Genomic DNA, 26033 nt, shown 5'->3' on the forward strand with positions numbered 1-26033 from the left:
AATGTGGTGCGCTTCATCCTACATGCATTTTGCGATGCATCTTTGAAGGCCTATGGGGCTTGTATTTACTTGCAAACAATCGACGCAGATGGCAATTCTAATTCCTTCTTATTATGTTCAAAGGCACGTGTTGCGCCAGTTAGAAGTAAGACTATCACGCTGCCTAGGCTCGAGCTATGCGGTGCTGTGGTGCTTGTAAATTTGGTGCAGAGTGTTAAGAAGGCTATCAAGATTAAGTTCGATGAGGAGCACGCATGGACTGACTCTGAGATAGCACGGGCATGGATTGCCGGCGATCCATCGCGTCAGAAGTTATTCGTATCGAATCGAACAGCTGAGATTCAGTCCATTCTTCCGTCAAAACATTGGCATCATGTTGACGGAAACGAGAACCCTGCGGATTTGATTTCAAGGGGTACAAGTTTGAAAATTTTGAGGCAAAACGGAATCTGGTGGGAGGGCCCCGATTGGTTATCGCGTTCCGGTGATTGCGAGCAGCGCAAGATCCAACCTCCGAGTCTTACCGAGGAAGACGAAAAAATTATTCGGGCTGAGCAGATTTCGAGTACGCGAGTTTTCGCAAGCGTTAACAGTTCGAATGACGTTAGAGAACTCTTATTAAATAACTATTCTTCACTGTCAAGGATCGAGCGTATTCTGGCTTGGATTGTTCGATTCGGCTTTAATGTTAGAGCGAATCGCGACAATCGTAAGTTCGGGTTTCTGACAATTGACGAAATTCGCCGCGCGCATCAGTTGTTGATTGTAGCGGTGCAGAGAGTTCATTTGTCTGAGGAAATGTCAAGCCTATTGTCGGGGAAGCAAATTCGATCTAGTAGCAAATTATTATCGCTTAATCCGTTCATAGATGAGAAAGGACTTCTCAGGGTGGGCGGCAGAATTCAAAATTCGCAAGTATCTTTTGGGAAAAAACATCCGATCATTTTACCATCCGACAGCAAATTCACGCGGTTGGTGTTCGAAAGAGAACATCGTAGACTATTGCATATAGGTCCACAGGCATTGTTATATTCTATTCGAGAAATATATTGGCCGCTCAAAGGGAAAATCATCGCTAGAAAAATCACACATGATTGCATAACTTGTTTCCGCAACAAGCCGAAACCACTATCGCAAATCATAGGTCATTTACCCGCAGATCGAGTCACCCCGACTCGTCCATTTTTCGCAATCGGCGTTGATTTTGCCGGACCTATTACTACATTGGTTAATCGAGGCCGCGGAAGAAAAACTAACAAAACTTACATATCCCTATTCGTATGTTTCTCAACAAGGGCCGTCCATCTTGAGGCGGTGAGTGATCTTAGCACGGCTTCCTTTCTGGCAGCGCTTAGACGCTTTGTAGGACGTCGAGGTTGTCCACAGCGCATTTATTGCGATAATGCTACCAACTTTGTGGGATCCAAAAATGAGTTCCGTGAGATATATCATCTACTCGAGAATAGGAAGCAAGACGTAAACGAGTTTTGCACTTCACACAATATCGAGTGGAAGTTTATTCCACCATCGTCACCTCACATGGGGGGATTGTGGGAAGCTGGGGTAAAATCTTGTAAATTTCATCTGAAACGCGTTATTGGAGAAAGTCTTCTGACTTTTGAGGAATTGGCTACAGTGTTGATACAAGTTGAGGCATGTCTGAACTCGCGTCCGATTTGCCAGCTGCCGTCCACGGCAGCGGATTTACAACCACTAACACCGGGACATTTTTTAACAGGTGATTTATTGATCGCTCTTCCAGATGCTGACGTAACAGACGTTCCTTTAAATCGACTCGACCGCTGGCAGGCAGTTCAGAGAATCGCGCAAGATTTTTGGAAGCGATGGAGCAGAGAATATTTGACGTCACTGCAAGGCAGAACGAAATGGACGTCCGAGCGAGACAATTTAGCCATTGACGATGTTGTCTTAATACAAGACAATAATGCGCCACCATTAAGGTGGAAATTAGGAAAGGTAATAAAAACTCACGAGGGTACCGACGACAGGGTGCGTGTTGTGACCCTCAAAACTGCGAGCGGAATTTGTAAGCGAAGCATAAATAAATTGTGTAAACTCCCGCTAACCGATGCGTCGCCTGCTATATGTGCAATCAAGCGTTAGGATTAATTGTTATTAATGGTGGGCGGGATATGTATGTATTATATATTATATTTTCGTAACGGTTGATGCCGCACGACCCGATCACGCGTGGGCCTCGTGCGCGAATTGCCGAACCGGGGGAAGATCGCCGAATACGTGTATTCGAGACCGCGGCACAGTCAGTCGCTCCAACAACCGCCGAACGAATAGTTAGATCGCTCCGAGTTCGCCTAGTCACTAACATACTTATTATATTCTATTTGCGTATTTTTATCTTAAATGAACGTGGAGTGCCTCCGAGAAATATTAATACGAAGCGCTGAACAGTCAAACGATTATATAATTGACAAGTGCCCGCCGTATATGGTACGCGCGACCGGTGAGCATCGCGCCAAACGTTGTACACCTATCAATAAATAAATTTTGTTACCAGCTTTTCGCATTGTACGTTCAATGGTACAACGAGTAATTAATTATTCCCATTGCTTATATTATACAATATAATCATATTCTACTACTTAAGGAGGTTCCGTCGCTACAAAAAAATGCAGCCAGTTTAATGAAATTTTAATATGTTGTTCTGGAATGCAAAATAGAATTATGTGAATTTTTTGGGAATTTTTCACCGTCCCGTTTTGAAAAAAATCTACTCTAAAAATTTAAAAAGTACAATTTTTGGAGTAGATTTTTTTCCAAACGGGACGGTGAAAAATTCCCAAAAAATTCACATAATTCTATTTTGCATTCCAGAACAACATATTAAAATTTCATGAAACTGGCTGCATTTTTAACATAGGTTATTATGAGAAATGACATATTGCATACCTTCAGAATGAAATAAGTGCAAGAAAAAATGCAAATGATAAGGAAAAAAAAATATGCACATGTAACTTAATAATTTAAAAATAAACGAGTGAAAGAAAAGGGAAGGTTACCGCATATTTCGTAGAAAAATTAATTATTAAAGCATAAAATGCTTGATTTTTCGTCTGCTAGACTGCCACGGTCGTGAACGACGTGAACAGCAGCACGCACTATACACGCGGCGACCAATCAGAGCAATCCCCTTCACTCCCACTACTTCAAACGCTAGTGTGCTGTTGCCAGAACCCCCGCGTCCCACTACTCCCCCCGATGAAGCAACCGAACCTCCTTAAAGCTCCTGGTCCCTCAGCCGAGAACTCCGGGTTGACGGTGGCGACGTAGTCGTAACGATAGAAATAAGAACTCTGTCCAATGGACAACTTTGTTCTCTGTGACATGTTGACAACTTTATTTTGTCGTGCGTGCAATTTCCTTATTATTCTCTCTTATGCTATAATGTTTAACGTATTCGTGAAATTCATATACAATTGGCCGAAAAGTAAGATTTGCAAGAAATACATATGCGGAAGGAACATTTTCCACTTTTTTCCATAGTCGTCAAACGGTTTATTTATCAGAAGTGATATTAGCACCGCATAGTGTCGAAAAAGTGAAAGGGACAACAATTTGTTAGGGCGATGACGACGATAATAATAACGACGTATCTTAATCGAAATACAGTAAAACCTCGTTTATCCGGCCTTCGATCAACCGAGGCTCCGCGTTATCCGAGCCACCGGACTTATCCGAGCACTCCGCGTTAACCGAGCTGTGCGCTCGGATAATACGGAAAAACTCGGATGAAACGGATGGCGCTTCGCTGCTACGCGATGCGCGCGAAGTATGTATGTAGTTTGCGATCGCTACTCTGTTGTTTAACCACGCACGAGCTTGTTAGTGCACGCTTTGTTCTCCGCGGTTGTGAGGTAGAATTTAACAGTTGGGCTTCAACAGTCAATGAAAAAACATCGCTATGTCGCAGAAGCGAAAAAAAGTCGTCGTGAGTGTAGAGAAAAAGTTGGAAGCAATTAGAAGATTGGATAGAGAAGAAATCATTCGCAATGTCGCGGCTGATTATGGTGTTGAAGAGACCACCGTTGGCGATTGGCGTCGAAATCGATCTAATTTAGAGCAATTCGCGATAAAATCGGGCGGTGCGATGACTAGTCGTAAAACGATGAAACCGGCAGAGTATGATAAAGTTGATAAAGCTTTATTTCTATGGTTCACTCAAATGAGAGAAAAGGGACTGCCAGTATCAGGTAAGCACACCCCGGAGTTTGAAGATTCGTCATCGATACAATATCGTTTTCCCCCCTTCAGGCCCCATTTTACAGGCAAAGGCCATGATGCTTGCAAAGCAGTTTCCCGATAAAAGCGAAACTTTTACGGCAAGTTGCGGATGGCTCGACAGATGGAAGAAAAGACACGCTATTCGTCAGTTAAGCATCTGTGGCGAAAAAATGTCAGCTGATGAAGGCGGATTGAATGAATTTAAAGAAGAATTTAATAAGCTTGTAGAGGAAGAAGGATACTTGCGGGATCAAATTTATAACTGCGACGAGACTGGCCTGAATTTTCGAATGATGCCTTCTAAAACATTGGCCTCGCGAGAAGAAGCGGTTGCTCCGGGGTACAAAAGAACAAAGAAAGGGTCAGCATTTTAGCATGCAGTAACGCGTCCGGTACACACAAACTTCCGTTGATGTGTATCGGGAAATCGGCTAAACCGAGAGCAATTAAACACATCAAACCGGAAGCCTTGCCAGTTTACTACGCGCATCAAAAGAGTGCTTGGATGAGTCGCGATCTTTTCCAAAAATGGTTTTTCGAACAATTCGTCCCTTCGGTTGAGAGATTTTTGAACAAAAATGGTCTTCCAAGAAAAGCTATTTTGTTACTCGACAACGCTCCATCACACCCGAACGAGTCGGTTCTCAGAAGTGAAAATATAATTGTAAAATTTTTTCCACCGAATGTGACCTCCATTGGACAACCAATGGATCAAGGCGTACTCGAGACTTTCAAACGTCATTATCGACGTTTTTTGCTGCAAGAAATTCTGGAAAAAAGCGCCGCGGGTAGTACCCTTAAAGAGTGTTTGCTAGCAATAAATATGAAAAGTGTTATTTACTGGTCAGCTCAAGCTTGGGATGCTGTCCAAAGGCTTACGCTTGAAAGATCATGGGCAAAAATCTTGTGTTCTAACAATCAAAGCGATGAAATAGCAGACGATGTAGATCTGCATAGCATCATGGAGCAGATTCCTGGTTGTGAAAACGTCGAAAAAAACGATACTGAGGGATGGGTTCATGGTGACGATTGTGAAGAAGAACTTACAGACGACGAAATTAGCCAACTCGTAAATTCTGGAGAAGAGATCGCGGATAATATAGAAGACGGCGAGACGGAAGAAAGTCCGGTAATCAGCTACGAAGAAGGATTAAATGCGCTTGAACTAGCTCTCAAATATATCGAGGAACAGCCGGAAAGTACTGCAAGTGATCTCTTATTGATGAAACGATGGCGAGATATTGCAGCTAAAAAACGAATGAGCAGGTTGAAGCAGTGCTCTATCACTGACTTTCTTAAACCACGTTTGTAATAAGTAATGCTTGTTACGCGAAAAATTAATCCACGTTCGTTAATTTTTCATTTTCATATGTTAATGTGGTTAAATTCCCTTGTACCATTTTAAATATACCAAAAATAAGGGAAGTTTTCGAGTTTTTTTTATTTATTCCGTGTTATCCGAGTTTTCGCTTATCCGAGGTACCCCTTCCCCACATTATCTCGGATAAACGAGGTTTTACTGTATTTACATTTCGGACTTTGCATCGTAATATCTCCGCTCGTAGGGCACGTAGAGGAGAAATAAAAACACTTTTATTGTATAAATCAACGCCAAACTATCGATTAAGCCTACTCATAACTCGTTCTATTCAGTCATTATCGAGATCTCAAAATCTCGAGTACTTGCAACTCGTCGCGTCGCGTAAAACAGTCGCGGTGCGGTCTCGCTTCGTGTACTTGGCGCGAGACACTATCGTGTCTCTTGATAGTTGATATCACTCTTATATTTACTACTTATTAATGTATTTTTTCACATTTTTTAATTTTTTTCTTTAAAATCTTATAATTTGCGAAAGTCTTGTCATTTATTAACTGTTTTTGAAACGTTTGATAGATGGTAGAATGAGAAAAATCCGACCTGATCCGATCTGATCAGTCTGATCCGATTATTGGTTGCGTAACATCAATTATGACGAATCGCCATGGAAACACGTAATCCGAAGTCAGGCTATATTGGTGATCCAGAACGGGATTCATCTTCATAATTTCACCGCCATCTAAAAATGCCTTGTGCCCGGGATAGAACTCGATCTTTGTAAGTCTGTTTCAACTTCTTAAATGTTTCCATCGCATTGTCCTAGAGTTTGACACAAAATTTGATCGTATAATGCTGCTCGATTTTCTTGTGTTTCATTTTCGTGGCGCGTCACCCAAACATACAGTTATACAAATGATTGTAGAATCACATGTGTTAATGTTATCAGATTAAAATTTTGACTGAAGGTAAAGTATAAATGTAGCTCTCGATCTACTGCAGTCTCGTTTTTATAGTATTACCAGTTGTTGAAAAAAAAATTTAATCTTATTACTTTTTAAACAGACCACGTATGTAATCTATTATAAGTTAGTATAAATTAATCTATTAGATATATTTTGAACAACAAACACGAATAACAGATTTTAATACCGAGTATATAAATATTCTCTTTTCTTATATTGCGCAAAGTGTAAAAAAATTATTTTAAAAATTAAATTTACAAAAAGATCTTTATTTGTAAACATAAATTGTCTCTATGTGAAAAAATTGTTTCTCAGTTTGCGACAACTAGACATTTATTTGTTACCAAATTTTTCTTTGTATACATATTTTCTATGACAACAGATACACGGTTGTTCCTTGCGGAAAATCTGCTTTTTTTCGTAATTTTATTAAAATTTTTTTATTAAATTATTACTATTATATCTTAATTTTTATTCCCGATGGAGGAACAGAGAGACATTTAATGAGTATTTGATATTTTTGATGATTAGTAGATTAAATTTTACGACAAAATTACTGATAAGTGTAAAATATGTAAATGTTATCAAAAAACTATAAAGGTAACGAATATACAACAAGTACATAAAAAATATTAAAAAGTATAATATATATATCATAAAGTAAAAAATTAACTGCTAAGAACTAAACATAAAATCAATTTAATTCTCCAATTTAATTATGTCACGCTGGCTAAAAATGCGTAACATTACAATTTTCGAGTATAAAAATATTAATAACCAGTTATTGCGATAAATATTACCACATGCCTCAATGATCGAACATTAATTGGTACAACATCCTACACAGAATAAGGGAGGTTCCAAGTTCAAACCCTGGCTGAGGTAATGTTCTTCGCAATAAATTATTTACAGTTAACAGTTATTGAGAGTGCTCAAGCAACCGATCCTATTTTGCATCGCCCTGCAGCCACGTATATCAGCCCAGTAGCTGTAACGGGCGTCGCAACTTTTATCATGATATAAAAAGAAAACAATATGCCTATATGAAAAGAATGATTTTATATTGATTTTTATATAACAAACAAAGTGCTGAAATTAATCGTAATTGTAAAATTTTGAAAACTTTTTACGTTATAATGCTTTCTACTTTATTAATCGCATCACATATAATTCCAGATTTGCATCAAGTGCTTTTACATCAATGAGTGCAGCCAATTCTCACGAGATTATGCATATTGGAAGTGGAACATTCGACCAGATGGAACAGACTGGACCAGAAACATACTTAAATTACGAGTAAGTATTTTCTTTTCTTATACTGCGTAAAGTGTACAAAAATAACTTCAAAAATTAAATATTTACGCATAAACATCTTTATCTGTAAACATAAATTGCACTACGTAAAAAAATTGTTATTCGGTACGCGGCAACTAAACCCTTATTTGTTGCTTAAATTTTTCTTCTGATATTTCCTATGCCGATAAAAAGTCTTTATTACTTCTTGGGAAATATCTGCTTTCTTCTGTAATTTTACTGAAATTTATCATTGCTTTTATATCTTAATTTGTATTCTCGATGGAGGAACAGATAGATATTTTGTCAGTATTCAATATTCTTGATGTACGATTTTGAATTTTAATGAAATTGCAATAGAATCACAGAAATATAAACTAAAATTCTGTTAATCTATACAATTTAAGAACCAGAGTTATATGACATCTATGGAGATTGTGGGGTAATTGGCAACAGTCCATACAAGTCCACTCGTTGTCAATCTCGCATCAATTTAGAATATACACTAACATCTGAGCTTATGTCAATCTCATTTTAAAACTAACTATAGTCTGTCATGAATAGACGGTGAGACCTAAAACTCGAAACGCTAGCCTCAATTAAGATTGCCCTCTTGGGTTTTCTATCTTATATTCACATGGTTTAGAATATTTCTTTGCCTTCGTTCTGAATCGTCAGTGATAATAACAGATGTTTTTATTAACGGCTAATAAAGAAAAGTGGACTTTGAAAGTAAAACGCGGTTAGTTATGCGTGAATTAGTGCTATGTAACATTTAATTAATAATTTAATACAAATTATAAACGTTTTGGCTCTACTTCAAGCTATTTTCAGCGATGATAGATAAATTAAATAATCTCAAGTTTCCGACGAGTGTAAGGTGAGTATTTAAAAATTAAATATACAAACAGTGTAATTTTCAAGAGGAAATTCAGCAAACATTCATAGTCTGCAAAATATTCAAACTAGAAATGAAAATTAAGACTAACCGACAATGTAGACACAAAGTATCTACATCATGCATACGTCTCAATTTTAAATAAATTGTAAACTTTTTATCTATTACGTTCACTCTTCTATTGTAAAAATTTAAATTAGTTATTCTCTAAATTTATATTGGAGGTTAATTTTTATTTCTGTATTTCTTATTACTCTATTGACATTAATTTAAATCCCCTTTTTTCTTCTTTTCTCTTCACCTACGACGCTTTTTACCGTACGCACTAAGACTATAAGTTATGTTTCGTTTTTGACCTCAGTCAATGGTTGACTCCCGAATGAACCAAGTGTTATTTGAAACCATGCAGATTTATTCTCTAATTGTATCATTGTTTCGATTATATCAACCACCACCGCTTAAAAATCATCTCATGTTCCGTCGTCTTTCTCAAAACTTCAGTTTATCAATCTCACGTTCTCTGAACTTGGTTTGGTGAGTGGATTTCACTTCTCTTTGTCGGTTGGTCCCAATTTGCATTTTTAATCCGAACATTTGGCAGATTATGAATGTTGGCAGAATTTTTCTGGCAGAATTTCCTCTTAAAAATTACACTACCTTTATTCAATTTTTAAATACGCACCTTATGCTCGTCGGAAAGCTTGAGATTATTTAATTTATCTATCACCTCGTCGCTAAAGATGGCTCAAAGTAGATCCGAAACATACGATTTATAATTTGCATTAAATTATTAATTAAATGTTACATAGCATTAACTCACGCACAATTAACCGCGTTTGATTGTCAAAGCCCACTTTTCCTTGTTACACGTTAACTTTAATATCTTTGGTTAATTAATCATTTATTAAATATTTTTATCGTCTGCTTATCTGTCACGTGTTCTGCTTTTTAAACAAAAATTTTTCCTCCGCCAAGCTCCCTCCGCGTCATATATATTATTTTTATCTACGCGAAGTAAGTGTTGCGACCTATTTGGTCAGTTCCTGAATTTGTATTTCCAAAGTTGTTTGTACTCCTGCAACTTGTGTTATAGTAGCGACTACTGCTTTACACGTTACCTCATGTATTTGATCATTTTGTTCTGTCAACATCAAGGTACACAAATCACATGAACCCATCATGAGGGAAAGCTCAATATTCGAAGCTCCATATCTTCAACCAAAGGACGAGACAATATAAGAGAGCTTCGCGCAAAACTAGCTGCCTAGTAAGTGCTTAAAAGTGTTAATGAAAAAATTATTAGACCGCCACAGATTTTATTGCAACTAAAGATTTCTTCCCAAAACTTTATTGTAAAGATATCTTGTTTAATTCTAAATTTCTACAATAAGATAAAAAAATGAAAGTTGATAAGTTTAGTATTTCTTTCATCTTTCTTTCCTTTGTAAATTGTCTTGTATTTTCCTTCAGCTATGTGTATCTTCTGCATATACTACGTTTACGCAAGCGTTACTTCTGTAGTAACTTACGATAATTCACTCGTTTAGAAGTGAATTATCGTAAGTTACTACAAATCTCCGTTTACGCGGAGGAATTATCGTAAGTTACTGCAGAAGTAATGCTCGCGTAAACATAGTAATCTTGTAATAATAGTTATTTGTGCAACAAGTGCTGGAAGATGAAAATTCACGGGTGCGGAGTTGACGCACGAGCCGAAGGCGAGTGCGGTCACCGCACCCGGGAATTTTCAACTTCACGCACGTGTTGCACACCTTATTTTATGTTGCAAGTGCGTGGAAAGTGGTCCATCCCGCACGCGTCGCGTGCGGAATGTGTCACTTTCCATGCACGTGTGACATAAAATTGTATTATATAAACCTCACATCATAAGTTAATTTTTTCAATGTTGCCGAGTTAAAATTACACGAAATAATAACCGAAATATCATCAAATAAGAAAACTAGGTTTTAGATAAAACTACTAAAATAAACAAAATTAATTAGTATAAACTCCGCGTAGTCTTTTATCTACTGTTATCTAAACGCTTACCTATATTCTCCTTCTTAAATTTTTGCCTTCTAACTATCACTTTATGCTAACAGATTTTATATGAAATTAGGACCTACACAATCCTTATTCATATATCCTGTACGTCATAAACCTCCTTTTCTCGTTTTCAACGTAATAAACTAATTTCACCCTTTCGCGTATATTACATATTTCGTACAACCCCAGCACTGTCACTACATACGTCGTATAAATCGCACGTCGCGGTTGGTTTAATCGCATAAGCCTGTATGCATTTATCTGCAGAAACATACACATACATGTAACCCGAATAGGATATATCGGAAAAGTGGTGCCCTTTTCCGCAGCTGCAAATCCTTTTACGAATACGCTGAATCGAATTTTCTTTAACAAATTTATTTGAGTTTCATATTCTCTTGCACAGCTTCCATCTTCTTTTTACTAATGTTTTCCGTAATTCATAAAATTCTTATTTTATTATATGACAATAGAGTCGTGGAATAAAAAAAATAGAAACATAATACATTCTTAATCTATAAAATTAGATATAACTTATTCTTACGAGTTATGCCCATTAAAACTTAATTTTCAGTGATATAAACAGAGATTATGCAGACCTTTATTCTGCATTTCAGTATTTTTAAAAGAAAGTAAAGAAAAATGACTAATGAAAGTTATCGCACAAATTTTAATTTATTTTATATTCCTATCTTATCTCATCTAACGTAGTTATACTTCATTTTCCTCTTTTAATTTAAAAAACATATTAAGATTATTTTTATATTTATTGCCTCATTTATTATCTAACTTTACTGTTTGGCCTTCTTATCTGCGTTCGCACGAAAAGTCCGGGGATCTCTGTGACACCCCGCATGTACTATTTCACAACAGCACAGTTTCTGTAACAGCGGTTCCATAAACGAGGGTTGGCTGCTGGTATTCGGGCTCGATAACGACTATACACTCCGTATACGCGGCAGGCACCAACCCTCGGCTCGCGCAACCAACCTCTCACCAGGGCTAAAATTAGACGGAGCACGGAGCGTCCGGGAGAGACAGAGGGAGAGACTAGGGTTTATTCAAATTACTCCGCGCCACTCGGCGCGCAATACTCTACGAAACAGACTGCCGGATTTTCGCGAGGCGGAGTACCCATTGAATTCTCGGCGCTCCAGAAACGGAAGTGTCGACGATGCATTCGCGACGATGCAAGTTGCTTTATCGCGCACTTTGCGCGGGAATAATGACGGGGACGCTCAAAGATAGACTTGCGTTTTTGTACGAGTTTTTGTCATCGTTCACGGCGAGAGAACCATTGCATTCATGAATGATTAATTATCATTTCGCTGATTAATCCATCTTCGTCGCACCGGTCTTTATGCAGAACGTCGAAAAACTCTGCGTAATGATAGCAAGCAGCCTTTATATTATCTTGAAGTTTCTCTTTAATCTCCTTCGATGTCATTCTTTTTTTCATAAAATTGCCATTGTATACCGATGAGCATACCGGTATGCTATAGTTATGTAACTTGTCAACATTATTTCTATTCTGTCTATTAATTATAACCGTTTATTCTAATAGAATCCTAACTAAAAAACAACGCAACAGATATAGCATACCTATTCAATGCTTGTATTATTATCAAAAATAACGTATACTTTAAAAAGAAAATCTCTTTCATTAAGAAATCGTAATCTCTTCTTTTTACGCATCTCTCTCTCTTTACAGTGTTAACTTTAAAATGTGTCCAAGAGAAGAAAGAACATTGCCTAAGTTCTTTTATTATCAGAACGAGAAATAGGAGATAAAGTACCCTATTTAAGAAAGCTAATTTATCGGTGGGATTTTAAGGATTTCAAAGCGATTTAACGGATGAGGAGAATCTTCCCGTATAAAAGCGGACATGCAGTTGTTACTAGACAGGGGCATTAGTAGTTACCGTGGTCTTCTCCAAGCAACGAAGTAGGTGATGATGCTGCAGCTCGAAGATATCCTCCTCCTTGTAGAACTCCTCCAGGTGCAGTCCGCTCTCCTGAGCAGCCAAACGCGCCTCCGCTGCCTTCTTTTTGTTCACGAAGGCGGCGCCGCTCGACGCCTTCGCGATTCTGATACGCGCCAATCTGGCCTTCTGCAACACGGAAAAGAGAGAAATTTGCGTTAGTTCTTTATTCTTTTAATAAGATCTAAACGTCAAATTAAAATCAGTTAGAAAATCGGTTAATTTAAAACTACGATGAAGAAATACAATAAATAATAAAAATCGAAGAAACCCCCCCAATATAGATACATCAAATTTTTTCTCGCTAAATAATCTATTGAGAGAAATTTAAATTTATTGAGCGAGCATAATATATAAGTGTGTTATTAGTTGTCAGTAGAAGCTAACATTTAAATATTTTTATCTCTATTATATAACATTAATAAATTATGCTTCCACCACATTTTCGAGAAATCTAAATTCTGATATACAGTACATAACCATTTCATTATACGCTTTGAAAATAAGCCAAGTGATTTCAATTTGTTAAAGAGCATGCGCTCTTTCTGATTGGAATAAATAAAACCCGTCGTAAGAGAAACGTAGGTATACAACCATTTGTATATTACTTTATGATAAAAGTATACGTAAAAATGTCTTTCGATGTTTACTGGAAATAAACTCCCGCTAAGGCCAGAATAAATTTTTATCTCGGCGTCGCGCGTCGTGGCGTATAACGTCCGGACTTCATTGTGCCTCCTTAAATCCCCATTTTACGCAGCGCGGGGAAGTTTTCGGTTGACAAATGGCTGAATTTCGTCGCCGTAAATATTTTATGAAAATTTTTAAAGTACAGTTCTCTGGAAAAAGAACCCTTTTCAAGAAAATTTTCTTTTGATTAGTATTTTCCCTTGGTATTTTTTCGTTCTCTCTTAAATTAAAGCAAAACTTTTCAGCTTTTTATTGTTTTATAATTTGCAAGCAGATAAAGACTGTATTCGGAAATCTTATCTAAATTGAATTATTCTCAATAAATACATTATCATTTTTCTACTTTATATAATGTAGGGGAGACCGGGGCTAAGCCGACAACGGGGCAAACTTGACACTAGGCTTTTTGCCAATTTAAATCTATCGTAGAAACTTGCCTTTCCTACTGTAAATGCGTCTTTATGTGCCAGTATTATCAACGGAATTTGGTAACATTCTGAGTTATAGTGTAATTTTTAACGCGACATAAGCGTTTTTGATAGTGAAAAGTAATTTTTCTGATCTCTCGAAAATGTCTACTCTTTCATCGAGCTTTACTCTTGCGAATCTACCGGTAAGTGATTTTGATGGGAAATTTGATGCTCTATATGAATCCGATAATCGTTTTTGCATATTTTCAAAATTTTCATGTTTTTGAAGTGACAAAAGTGAAAAACGACGTCCGGGGCAAAGTCAACACCACGCCGTTTCGTCGGCTTCCAGTAACAAACGATGCTTGTCATGCAGCCGTATGGCTCATGACAAATGTATGCGCACGTCCGATCGCGAGTTTACCTGCATTAATTGTTTTTCAGACATGAGTTTAGATGAAGATAATTGAAAGTTCAACAATTTTTGTTTTCATTATTTTAAATGATTGTTCTAGCTACTTTATTCCGAATTTTTGTACTTTTTAAATACACAATAAACAATGTATTTTCATTTTCAGACAGTAAAAAATAAGTTCCAGATCAAATTGTGTCGATCAGACAAAGTGTTGAGTTTGCCCCGGCGGGGTGTCGAGTTTGCCCCGGCATTTTTCAATTCGAAAATTTGTCTTCGCGTCACTTTTCCTTTCCTGGCGGCAAAACAAAGCGACATACAGCAAAACTTCCTGAATCAATTTTGTACCTGAAGAAACACTCTTTAAATATGTACCATTGAATTTGCCTAAAAATTTTAATTAAATATTAAAAATTGCCTTTGAAAAAATAGTGTCGGCTTAGCCCCGGTCTCCCCTACATATAATCTATCTTTTAGTTTCTGCAATTGTTCTCGCTTATCTTTAGAAGACTGAGAAGACGTTTGCTATTCCAATAAAAGAGAAGCGATCTTTACAAGTGTTTTATAGTTATACAAGATAACACAAGATATCTAGTGTCTGCCGTTAAATTCTGAAGGTATCGGTTTCAATTTCAAAATGAATAACGGTGTACGTAACATAATATATCAGAACTTAATAGTTCTCTAACATTATTAAAATTTTATTACAGATAAATGGAACACGTGTAATGTCAAATCCCATTATTGCTACACTCTAAAATTGATAACTTGAAATACGACGTGTATCATCTATAGCTGCTTCTTCATCTACAATAAAATAAAATCATAAAAACAAAACGCGAAGAGTGAAGACTTGCAGAGTTCGTAAATCTTAAGTTATGACAAGCAATATTACAAGTTGAAATACTTTGAATCATTTATTTATAATCACGGACAAGCGAGAAACTATAAATAAACGCGGCTCTTTCCGCCCTGTATTTTTCTAAGCGTTTTTATAAATAAACGACCTTATGCAACCTTATTGACGCCGCATACAACCACGTGTTTAATTTTTCTTTTTTCTCACGGTCGACCTGCAACAACTATCGCGTTATTTTATGCGGCAAGAAAACTGCGCGCGACCGGCGCGAACACAAATAATTTCCTTAATCAATGTTGTTTAATCTTTATATGATTTTTTCTTACAATTAATTCTTCACAGAGATACAAGAAGATATGTATGTATATAAAAAAGTCTTTAATTTCATGTTTAGACCTCTCTCTCTAACTCACGCTTAAAAACGTTGTTTTTAAATTCAAAAGGAAATCTAGTAAAAATATTTCAATTTTTCCACAGCAAAAGCTCGAATGGATATTATTTTTGCTCATATTTTAACGTTTAACTTTAAATAACTGTAATTCTTGAAAATCATAATTATAATACAATTTAAATTAAAAATATAAATAAAAAAATTTTAATTTCAATTTTTTAAATAAAAAAATAACGCCAGAAACTTCAACTACTTATATGTATTTGTACTGCATAATTAATTAACCTCGGATGTATACACACACGCACATATATAGAATTTATTCTATCATCTCTGCATGCTGAATATATCATCTTTTTTCTTTGGCTTTAACGTGTATCCTTTTTAAAGAAAAAAGAAAATTTATAATTAAATAATAACAAGATCAAAAGCCAACCAAACCTAAAAACTTATTCGATAAAGAAAAAGAAAAGAGAAATTATATTGAATATGTACCTAAATTATATAATAAATTTGGTTATTCACCACACGATCCGTCAAGCAATCCGCGAATGTTAAAGATATTATTATCATTATAATTTCTATTATTATTTCACTTTTGAAAAAATAAAAAATGGTGTAGTGATTGAAAACATTAACTGATCGTTAAACGCTCTTTCGTACACGTTCTGGCCGTAGTTTTGATATAATGGAATAATATCGGAATTTCTGCGGTTTTACGCGATATTACAACGAATAAACTCTCGACAGACTCTTTTCCGGCCGCAAACGAGGATTAACGGCGAAGTCCGAGCGGTCGCGTATCGACCGCGCTAATTTTGTAACTTTCGCAACTTGCGCCATGTAATTGCGGAAATTGCGGCAGACGGCTATAAGCGCTAATTCAATGTCCACGTCTCCAACTGCCGTGCGTGATTATGAATATATAACGAGCTAAGATGCGCCACATGTTCTTTGTGAGATTTTACCGAACGCTAGTGTATATTTTTGCGAACGATATCGATAGTTACCATTAATCGGCTGATTAGAGATTGAAAGGGCTCAGTGTTTCTATCGGTTCTATTTTTGTTAAAAAGAAGGGGTAAAAGCGTCATGGCAGCTGGAGGGTCGGAGAATTTGCTTTAGTCGATAAAAACCCAGGTAGCAAACACAAGTCATTTTGACGTCAAATACTAGTCATGTTTGTACAAATGACGTCAAATGACCAAAAAGCGACTATGTCTTTAAAAATGACATTATACTGACGTTATTCCATAACATTATTATGACGTCTATTTTTAGTCATTTTTGGTTAGGTTAGTCTATGACATCGGCGACTAATAATGGACGTTTATAAGACGTCATTTCTTAGACCATCTAAAGACGTCATTTTAAAGACGTCTTAAAGTCGTCCAAATAAGATCTTTTTGTAATATAACTATTTTTACTTCTTAATATTGTTTAATAAAGTAATAATAAAATAAAAACCACAAAATTAACTGCAATATGTTTGTTTAGCAACTTTATGATTGAAGTGGCGAATTTATGGTATAAGTGGATGTAGTTGCGTGTGATTATAGTTTTATGATAACTATTTCACACAGTGTTATAGCTATCAAGAAGAGTATCATTACAAGATTTTTGAACACTTTAAAGATGTACCTGTTATAGACAAGTACAGTTAATAAGGAAGCATCAGGGTGAGAAGATCGTCACTGTCCACTGGATCATCGAAGTCAAGCGACTCGGACGCGGTACTGTACTAGGATGGGTGACCGCCTTGAGAGCGGCTATACGCACATGGCATGTAACGAAACAGTTAAAAAAGTTTTTTTTTTCTTAGATAAAGAAAAAGAACATTTTTTTATAAACGTTTATCAAGTAGACATTTTAACATTTTAATTTCATAAAAAACATTTCTAGAAACCGGTATGTCGTACAATGGACCTATTTTTGCCGTCAATAAGACGTCAGAAAATGACGTCAATTGTCTGTGACATTAGACCGTCATTTTAACGTCATTATGCCGCCAGTTAGTGACGTCAGGAATGGTCAGTAAAGGACCAAAATTTGACGTCAAAATGACTTGTGTTTGCTACCTGGGAACGTGGACACGAGGAATTGAGTCCTCTCTCTTTGCCAAAGAAATTTACGCTCTCGATCTTCAAATGATTTGTAAATAAGTTATTTTCCACGTAGATATCCAAGGACACGTGTATCATTTCGTAACACAAATTTTAAATAAAAACCGTACACTAAGTAAAATATACGCGATGTGCAAATATTACAATATAGCCCGTCTCACATTTGCAGTTGTGACACGTGTATTCATCAACTTAACTGTTAATTAATAAATGTTGATAAAAACACCAGAAATCGTGCGCTTTTTATTACTTTTACAATAATCGGGTCAGCAAAACGCAAATAATTTTCGCGTAATTAGCGTTTCATAAGTTCATGTAACTTCAAGAAATGTATTCTCATCGTCAATGACAATCCGATAACTCTGCGTGAACGCAGAGTTTGAATTAATAGAAATTAATTCAAATATCTCTAAAGATCCGTATCACAGACGGGCGCATTTTGCGGTAAATGAACCGCGTAATAGAGAATTATACAGATCTAATTCCGTCGCCGCCCGTTCAGAAATTTCAAGCAGCCGGCTTTAGCGCTAAATTCGCCGAGATTATAAGCCGGAAATTCTCCGCTTATCACGAATTCGCGATAAATTGCGGGGCATAGTAGTAGCCAAGGTAAGAAGCCGCAAGGTCGGCTCGCCGAACAGAAGGCCCGTTTACGTTTTCGCCTCGGTATATTTTCGCGCGGTGCAATCTCGGCCAGAATCGCAGCCGCGCTTTTCTGCGACGTGCATTCATTCGGCACTCGCGGATGTTTACGCCGTTATGGATCGAGGCATCTGCGAAACGTCAGAAAACTCTCCCCCCCGGATACACCGACTGCGGCTTAACTGCGCTTTACTGTCACAACACCACGACAGCGACGACGACGATCGAGAGAGTCGAGAGTAGCAGCGTGACCTGACAAACGTGGAATCGTCGCCAGCTGTGATTGAACGTGGCCTTATGAAGCCGCAATGAAAACACTGTAAAGCGGACGAAATCGAGCTCTCCAGACGCACGGCGCAACGTGAAATGCAGAGCAATGGTGTTTCGCGTGTAATGAAAACACGCGGAATATTTGGATTTATTAAATATTATCTCAATGCTTCCAGCGATTTGTATCTACAAGGCGATTCTAGAAACTAGGTTGAATTACGGTTAGTTCTTAAATTAAGATAGAAAAAAGTAATAGAAGAGAACCTCTCACTGTTTAGAATAATTTACCATTCTGTGATTATATTTTTCCGAACAATGCACTGATGTACTTGCAAGATGCAATTGTACTTTCTTCTTTAAATGGAATCATATACCTCTTTTAGCTTCGATTCTTTCTTAAATCGATTCTTCTTATTATTCTGTATATAGTATTGGAGTAAGATAATTAGAAAATCAATATTATACTTTGCCACACATTACATATTTTATGTCTAATTACTTTATTACGTTAAGTGGCGAGTGTATCATTGTGATATTCTAAAAATTTCTAACACGGTTTTTATATTGTTTATAACATACCAAGTTGATCACTAGCTACATTAGAACACACTTGTAATTCGTTCTTTCAAGTTATTTTGTGAAATCGATTCTTTTGCAAATACCGAAGAATATTTTTTTTAAACTCCACAAGAAAATATTTTTCTGATTATTTTATATTAATGGTGCATTAAGTATTCGAAAAAAGATTTTCCTTTACCACTATTTTATATCTTTACTTACAATTAGAAAAGAGCCTAGAATCACCCTACATGTATGTATATGTAGGTGTGTATTTATGTACATATGTTTACTTTTAATTATAAATATCATCACGCGAAAAAAGTTGAAATTAACTTAGAAAAAAATGTTTATTCGGGTTAATTAACGTTCTCATGATGCACTCGTAACTAAACACAGGCCAAATGTAAATTGTGATTTCCACTGTATACATGAAAATGCCTGCAAACAACGCGTACTGACGTATGTTGTGCCGGGCGTATTTCAAATGGCATGCTTGACAGAGTTCGTGTAACAAATCAACCGCTGGTTTATGACCATTCTCAATTTGCATATGGGCTTGCTGCAGTTCTTATCGAGATTACACGATGACACGTTATGTCGGCGTATATTAATTACGCAATTTATATAGCAGAAATTACATCAACAATACAATTTTATTTTCATTCTCATTGGGATAACATTTAATGAATCCAAATATTCCGCGTGTTTCCATTACACGTGAAACAAATTTATAGTTAGAAACAAATTTATATTTAAATATTCTGTCAGATGATTGTAAGAAGGAACGATTTGTAATTTACCCTCCATCGAGAAGAAATCCTTCGTATTACGGTATCCGGTATTCTACAGTCATCTAACAGAAATCTAACAAGTATTTCAAACAAATCAGGAATCAGGATCGGTTACCGATCGAAGAAATAAATCAAAATACATGATTCCTGTTATCAATTCTTCCACGGCCGTCTGAAATTATTTCTTCAAAAAATTAAAATAAAAGTTTAAACGCACACAAACACACACACACACACACACACACACACACACACACACACACACACACACACACACAATGTATATAGAGGATGTTTAAAAAGTCCCGGGCCAGCAAGATATCTCGAAAATAAGACATTTTAGAGAAAAATGTTGAATACAAAAGTTGTTGGGTATCAAACACCATTACTCTGCATTTTATCACGTTACGCTGTGCGTCTGGAGAGCTCAATTTCGCCCGTTTTTTCATTGCGGCTTCATAACGCCACATTCAATCATAGGCGACGATTCCACCTTGTCAGGCCACGCTGCTACTCTCGATCGTCGTCAGTAAAGCGCAGTTAAACCGCAGTTGGTGTATCCAGATGTCGCGTATCGATTCTCGGTCATATTAAATAGTGTTTGAATACGTATAATTTTCTTACACGTATATTAAAATATTAAGAAACATAAAGATGAAAAAAATGCTTAAACGCATATTAAAATTTTCATAATTATTTTATCAAGCAACATCATTTCTAATCAAATTTACATAAAAAAGAAATGGGAGAAATAGTACTCTGGAATACTTAACGTAACACGCAACCGGTAAACATCCGAAAAGAAGTGTTCTGCCAGTAACGAGACATAGAATCACTTAATTTCCTTATCGCCGTTACATTGTAAACGTGTCTTTCCGAAGAAGCTTTTACATTTCGAAACCACGAAAGGGTTATCAATGTCTGGCAGCGTCGCCGACGGAAGTTACATAGATTCGTGAATGCATTCAACCCGTCGGCACGGTATCGCTTGTGAAACGAGGGAAAGTAGAAGTTGGGGCTGAAACGTATCTACAGCTCGCAGCGGTTTCACAGCCCAAGGCAGACACAATCGAATATTCGAACAGGCTAGTCGCCAAACAGACGCGTGCGCAAAACAAAAGCGATGACGATAACAATATTGTACATTTACGCGGCTGTAGACAGAGCGATTAAAAAGTGCATGACGATCCTGCAATTACGAGAAAACTGTGTCGCCGAAAACTGTAACACCAAATGTGAATTATTCACATATATATCTCCTGTTTCGTTCAAATAACCCAATTAAATATTCCAAAAAACCAATGATTTATAATTACCGAGAAAAATTCCAATAATTCGGAGAACAAATATAACTTGAATGAATGTTGAAATAATTCAACTGAATATGAAGACAACGTTGCAAAGGTCTGTCTAGATTGCAATTTTTAGGTTGTCTGAAGAGACATTCGAATTCGCAAACACGGTCGCGAAAAATTTTCAAACATCCGTATAAACGTCAGGCATGCTTCACTTTTAGGAAAAATTTTATCTCGCGGGATCTGAATGATGCACTCACTGAAGCCCGCCAAAATCTCTCTCTCTCTCTCTCTCTCTCTCTCTCTCTCTCTCTCTCTCTCTCTCTCTCTCTCTCTCTCTCTCTCTCTCTCTCTCTCTCTCTCTCTCTCTCTCTCTCTCTCTCTCTCTCTCTCTCTCTCTCTCTCTCTCTCTCTCTCTCTCTCCTCTCTCTCTCTCCTCTCTCTCTCCCTCCCTCTCTCTCTCTCTCTCTCCCTCTCTCTCTCTCCCCTCTCTCTCTCTCTCTCTCTCTCTCTCTCTCTCTCCCTCTCTCTCTCTCTCTCTCTCTTTCTCTCTCTCTCCCAATGAAATCTCAAAGGAGTTCTCTCTTTAGTCTGCCTCCCAAGCTCTCATAGAAGAAAACGCAATTCTGAAGGATCACTTTTACCCTTTTCAGAAAAACCTGAAAAAGAAGGTCTTGCGTAATACACGTGCGAGAGCGAGTAGGCTTTCTTTAAAGAGAGAAAAAGAAGAAAAAAACAACCCCGCTTCAGACTGGCTAGACCTCTCGTCCGTGACCCGCGTTATTTCGCGGCATTCGCCTAATTAACTTAGGCGGATAAGCGGCGGGCGAAAGCTCGCGATCGTTACCGATCGCGTTATACTCTTTTCTTATCGTCGAGGCACGCCGCTGGAATTAATCGTCGAATGCCACGCGAGGGTCATCGCGTGTATCCGTGGTATGCTCACATCGCTCTATTACCCAACCGAACTCGGAAATTCCCGTCAAGGAGCCGGTTAGGGCTGTGTAAAACAGTCATCGATTTCGCAATCGATACGCATAATTGTTTCACACAATCGTTACATCGAAACAACACTGCAAATCCACGTGTGTTATTTTAGCTGAAGCTCTTCTTATACATTTCTTGCCGTTAAATCACGACATTTAACATATAAAGAAACATGTAAAAAGAGCTTCAGTCTAATGTGTTAATTTTTAGACGTGCATGCGTGTAAAAATTAACACACTTGGATTTGCAATAAACTGATTTCTAATTGCTATGCGAATATCGATTCAAATAATCATTAAACTGAAACTATCAGATTCTAAAATCGATGCCATTATTCGCTTTACAATGTCAGAAAAATCGATACTGAATTCAATTAAAATAGAAAACAAAATAAAAAAAATTTTTTCACTATACAATTATTAATATGTGTGATTTATCATTTTGTAATTATATTTTTTTCGAAAAATGCACTATATATATTAGCATAAAATAATCAGCAGAATTTTTTCTTATAAGAGTTTTTAAAGAATATAATGTATTTATAAGAATTTACTTCAAAAAATAATTTATAAAAAATAATTATTAATTAAATAATTTTATGACATAAAAAATGTAATATTGCAAAGTATCGATCTTCTAATTATCTTACTCCAGTACTTTTATATGTAGAATAATGAGAAGAATCGATTTATGATAAAGAAAATATATAATTTAAAAAATACATCAATATTGTTTAAAATATTGTTTGAAAATGCAAATATATTGTTTGAAAAAAAAAATATAATCATACAATGGAAGATCATACTAAACAGTGAAAGATTTCCTTCTTTTATTTTTTTCTATCTTGGTTTAGAAAAAAATTATAACCCAGTCCAGTTAGTAAAAGCATCCTGTATGTATAGGTATGTCCGTATCAAGGATATTTTTATCTTTTTCATTATATATGGTGGCTTCCTTTTATGTACATTTTTATATAGATGCGAATATGAATGCTACATTAAGAAGAATAAACTTTAGTAGGAAGCACAAAAGTAAAGACAATAAAGTTAATGAGAATGAGAAATGCTATTATTACTTGAACCATGCTCATGTTACTTAAATTTAATCAAGATATAAGGAAAATACAAAAACGTTTAAGTACTATGTTACATGCTTCCTTCCTTCTAAAGTCTAAATGATTTCAATGTAGCACGATAAATTCCCATGACATTTACTGAGATAGCATACGCCTAGAATGTTTCTCGGAAATATTGTCTCTTTCCCAGAGGAAAATGTCTATCCGCATGAAATAAAAACGTTAGTACCCACGTTTCGGTATCGTCTACCGAAAGTATCGAAGGCTATTGTAATTTCGCCATTGGCAAAAGCCGCGATATCGCCGACACACAAGCAAGAAGATAAAAGAATTCTATCCAATATTTCACAAATATAGTGAACCAATCGCCTCCAGCATCGACGCTGGTATTGTTCGAATTCGTATACGTAACATTCGATTGAAGCGGTTTCATACAAGACCATGTACTAATTACGTAATTATTAATTAACGTTACGTCAACATGCTGGTTGCGTAATGATCTACATCATGTTATCTAACATTCGTGACTAATCTCGACTCATTAACATAAAAAATAATCAAAAAACAACCGTTGATTTAATTACGTCATTAAAATTATAATCTTCAAATTTACATTACCGTAATTAGCAGTAGGAATTAATAATTATTAATTATTAATTATTAATATCTACAGAAATTCTATATTTGATAGTAAACACTAGAAACATACTGTAAACATTGAAGATAATATACAATAATAATTTAAGAAATATAGTACTTTAATTCATATTCGTTAATTATTTGATGGAACATATATGCTTTTATTAATCTTAATACTTCATATTTTTATATCAATATACTGTTTCTCGAATTATTAATGATCAAGTTCTCTTGCGTAACGTAGCATGCGTAACATTAAATGGATTTTCCAGACTATGTGAATTAAACTGTATTAATTAATCGTCGCGACAGTTGCATAATAATAGGTACGCGTTGGAAATTTCAGACTGCGTTCGCTGTATCCTCACTTTGATATTCCATCCATTAACAATTTTAATGAATGAATAACGCCCTTTCAAATACTAAGTACTGCAAATCATATTGGGGAACGTAATAGGTAATCAACAGCACGTAACAATTCAAATATAACGACGGAATTGCAAATATCAATATGCTTGATTAATCGTCCTGCATGTAACGTCGCATGTAACGTTGCACGTAATGTCACATGCAACGACAATCTAGACAACAATCTACCTGGGGAACACAATAATCTACGTAAACAACTATATTACTAGTATCTTTTGTAACAACTCCCGCGAATACAGAAAAATACTGTTAGATTATATATATAAAATCATGATCATGAAGTACGTTAATAAAAAGACATCTCCAAAAGATTTATCGCGTTTCCTAATTTCTAAATATTGACTAGCTTCAACTGCCACACGATTTATTTAAGATGCACCATCTTCCTTCGGGCCAAGGCTCTATTTATTAAAAATGTCCGCGCGTCGCGTCGCGTCGAAAAATTAAGGTCAGTTATTTACATCGCGTCTCGCGCACATCCGTTAGTCGGCCCATTTATTGGTGATTACTATTTGCGTTTAACATCCGTAGCAGAGAGTGTGTTCTAATTACCGCCTACGTGTGTAGCAGTCGCAATTAATTAGAGGCGGCGACAACGCGGAAGCCTGACGATAATTCACACTGCCGGCTGGAAGTGCCATCCAAAATTTCTTGTCACAGGCTTTTCGTTTTGGACCGCCGCTTATAATTAACTCGCACGACGAATAGCTAATAGGTGCATTTGCATTATTGGAGATGTCGAGAGGCATTGCATAAGCGCAACGACGCATCTTTCGACGAAGCTTACTGTTCTTCGACGATTGCGAGGTAATGAGCGCGAAATAATAATGCTCGCTTGGGTTGCTGTATAATAATTGCACAAAAGTCGCAATATATTTTCTATTATAAAACGTAATAAAACCTTTTATTTCAATCTTATTCTCATGAGTTTTTAATCATAAAAATAAATGCATTCATAAATCTTGGCTAATACAACTGCGATATAATTGTAGAAGTAATTATAACATCTCTAATTCAGTGAAATATTATCTGTTTGGGTACAATAAACGGATGAAATTTTAGAGTGAAGTATTAACAAACGTATACGTACTTTGTAACTCATTACGCGAAGTATATATTTTCTGCAAAGAAACTTCATTAATTATTTCAGAGTAATTTACGCAATTCGCTCGAAAATTATATTTAAGTCACGTATGACGTCATAACAACATATTTATTCGTACGTATTAATTTCACAATATCTGCCATTTTCGCGCGTTACTCATATATATGAAAGCAACGCGTTCAATCGCATCGATACGAAAATCGCGTAAAGATTTTATCTACACTGAGAGAAATGTTGAAGAAAGTTTTGTTAAAACAACCAAAATTTTGTTACTGTAACAAAATTTTGGTTAATTTTGGTTGTTTCAACAAAACATTTTTGTTACTGCAACAAAATTTGGTAGTTTCAACAAAACATTTCTCTCAGTGTACGGGAGCGATCAAATAGCTCCTACTGCTATAATTTCGTTATGAATATCGAGCGTGCCCGTAACTGTTGCGCATAGATAATATTCAAAAGAAACTCCGGTTACCGAGTAAATAAAATCAATAAACTTTTCTCCGACGAAAAAAATTAATTTAAATTTCATTCAGCGCGGTTGTCATATCGAATATTTACGATAATATGTGCACATAATGTAGATATCATTCAAAGT

General features: G+C 36.2%; 1 protein-coding gene across 1 annotated transcript in view; it reads right to left on the minus strand.

Annotated features, from left to right (window-relative positions):
* Shal (potassium voltage-gated channel protein Shal) overlaps positions 1-26033 on the minus strand; it is a 224257-nt gene that overhangs the window by 75251 nt on the left and 122973 nt on the right. The window contains exon 3 of the mRNA XM_071704304.1: positions 12700-12888. Coding sequence (XP_071560405.1) covers positions 12700-12888 — 189 coding nt within the window. The remainder of the gene's footprint in view (positions 1-12699; positions 12889-26033) is intronic.

Source organism: Temnothorax nylanderi, unplaced genomic scaffold, assembly GCF_030848795.1.
Source record: "Temnothorax nylanderi isolate EJ_2023f unplaced genomic scaffold, tnyl_v1.0 TNYL_tig0040_pilon, whole genome shotgun sequence".
In the NCBI taxonomy this organism is placed as follows: domain Eukaryota; kingdom Metazoa; phylum Arthropoda; class Insecta; order Hymenoptera; family Formicidae; genus Temnothorax; species Temnothorax nylanderi.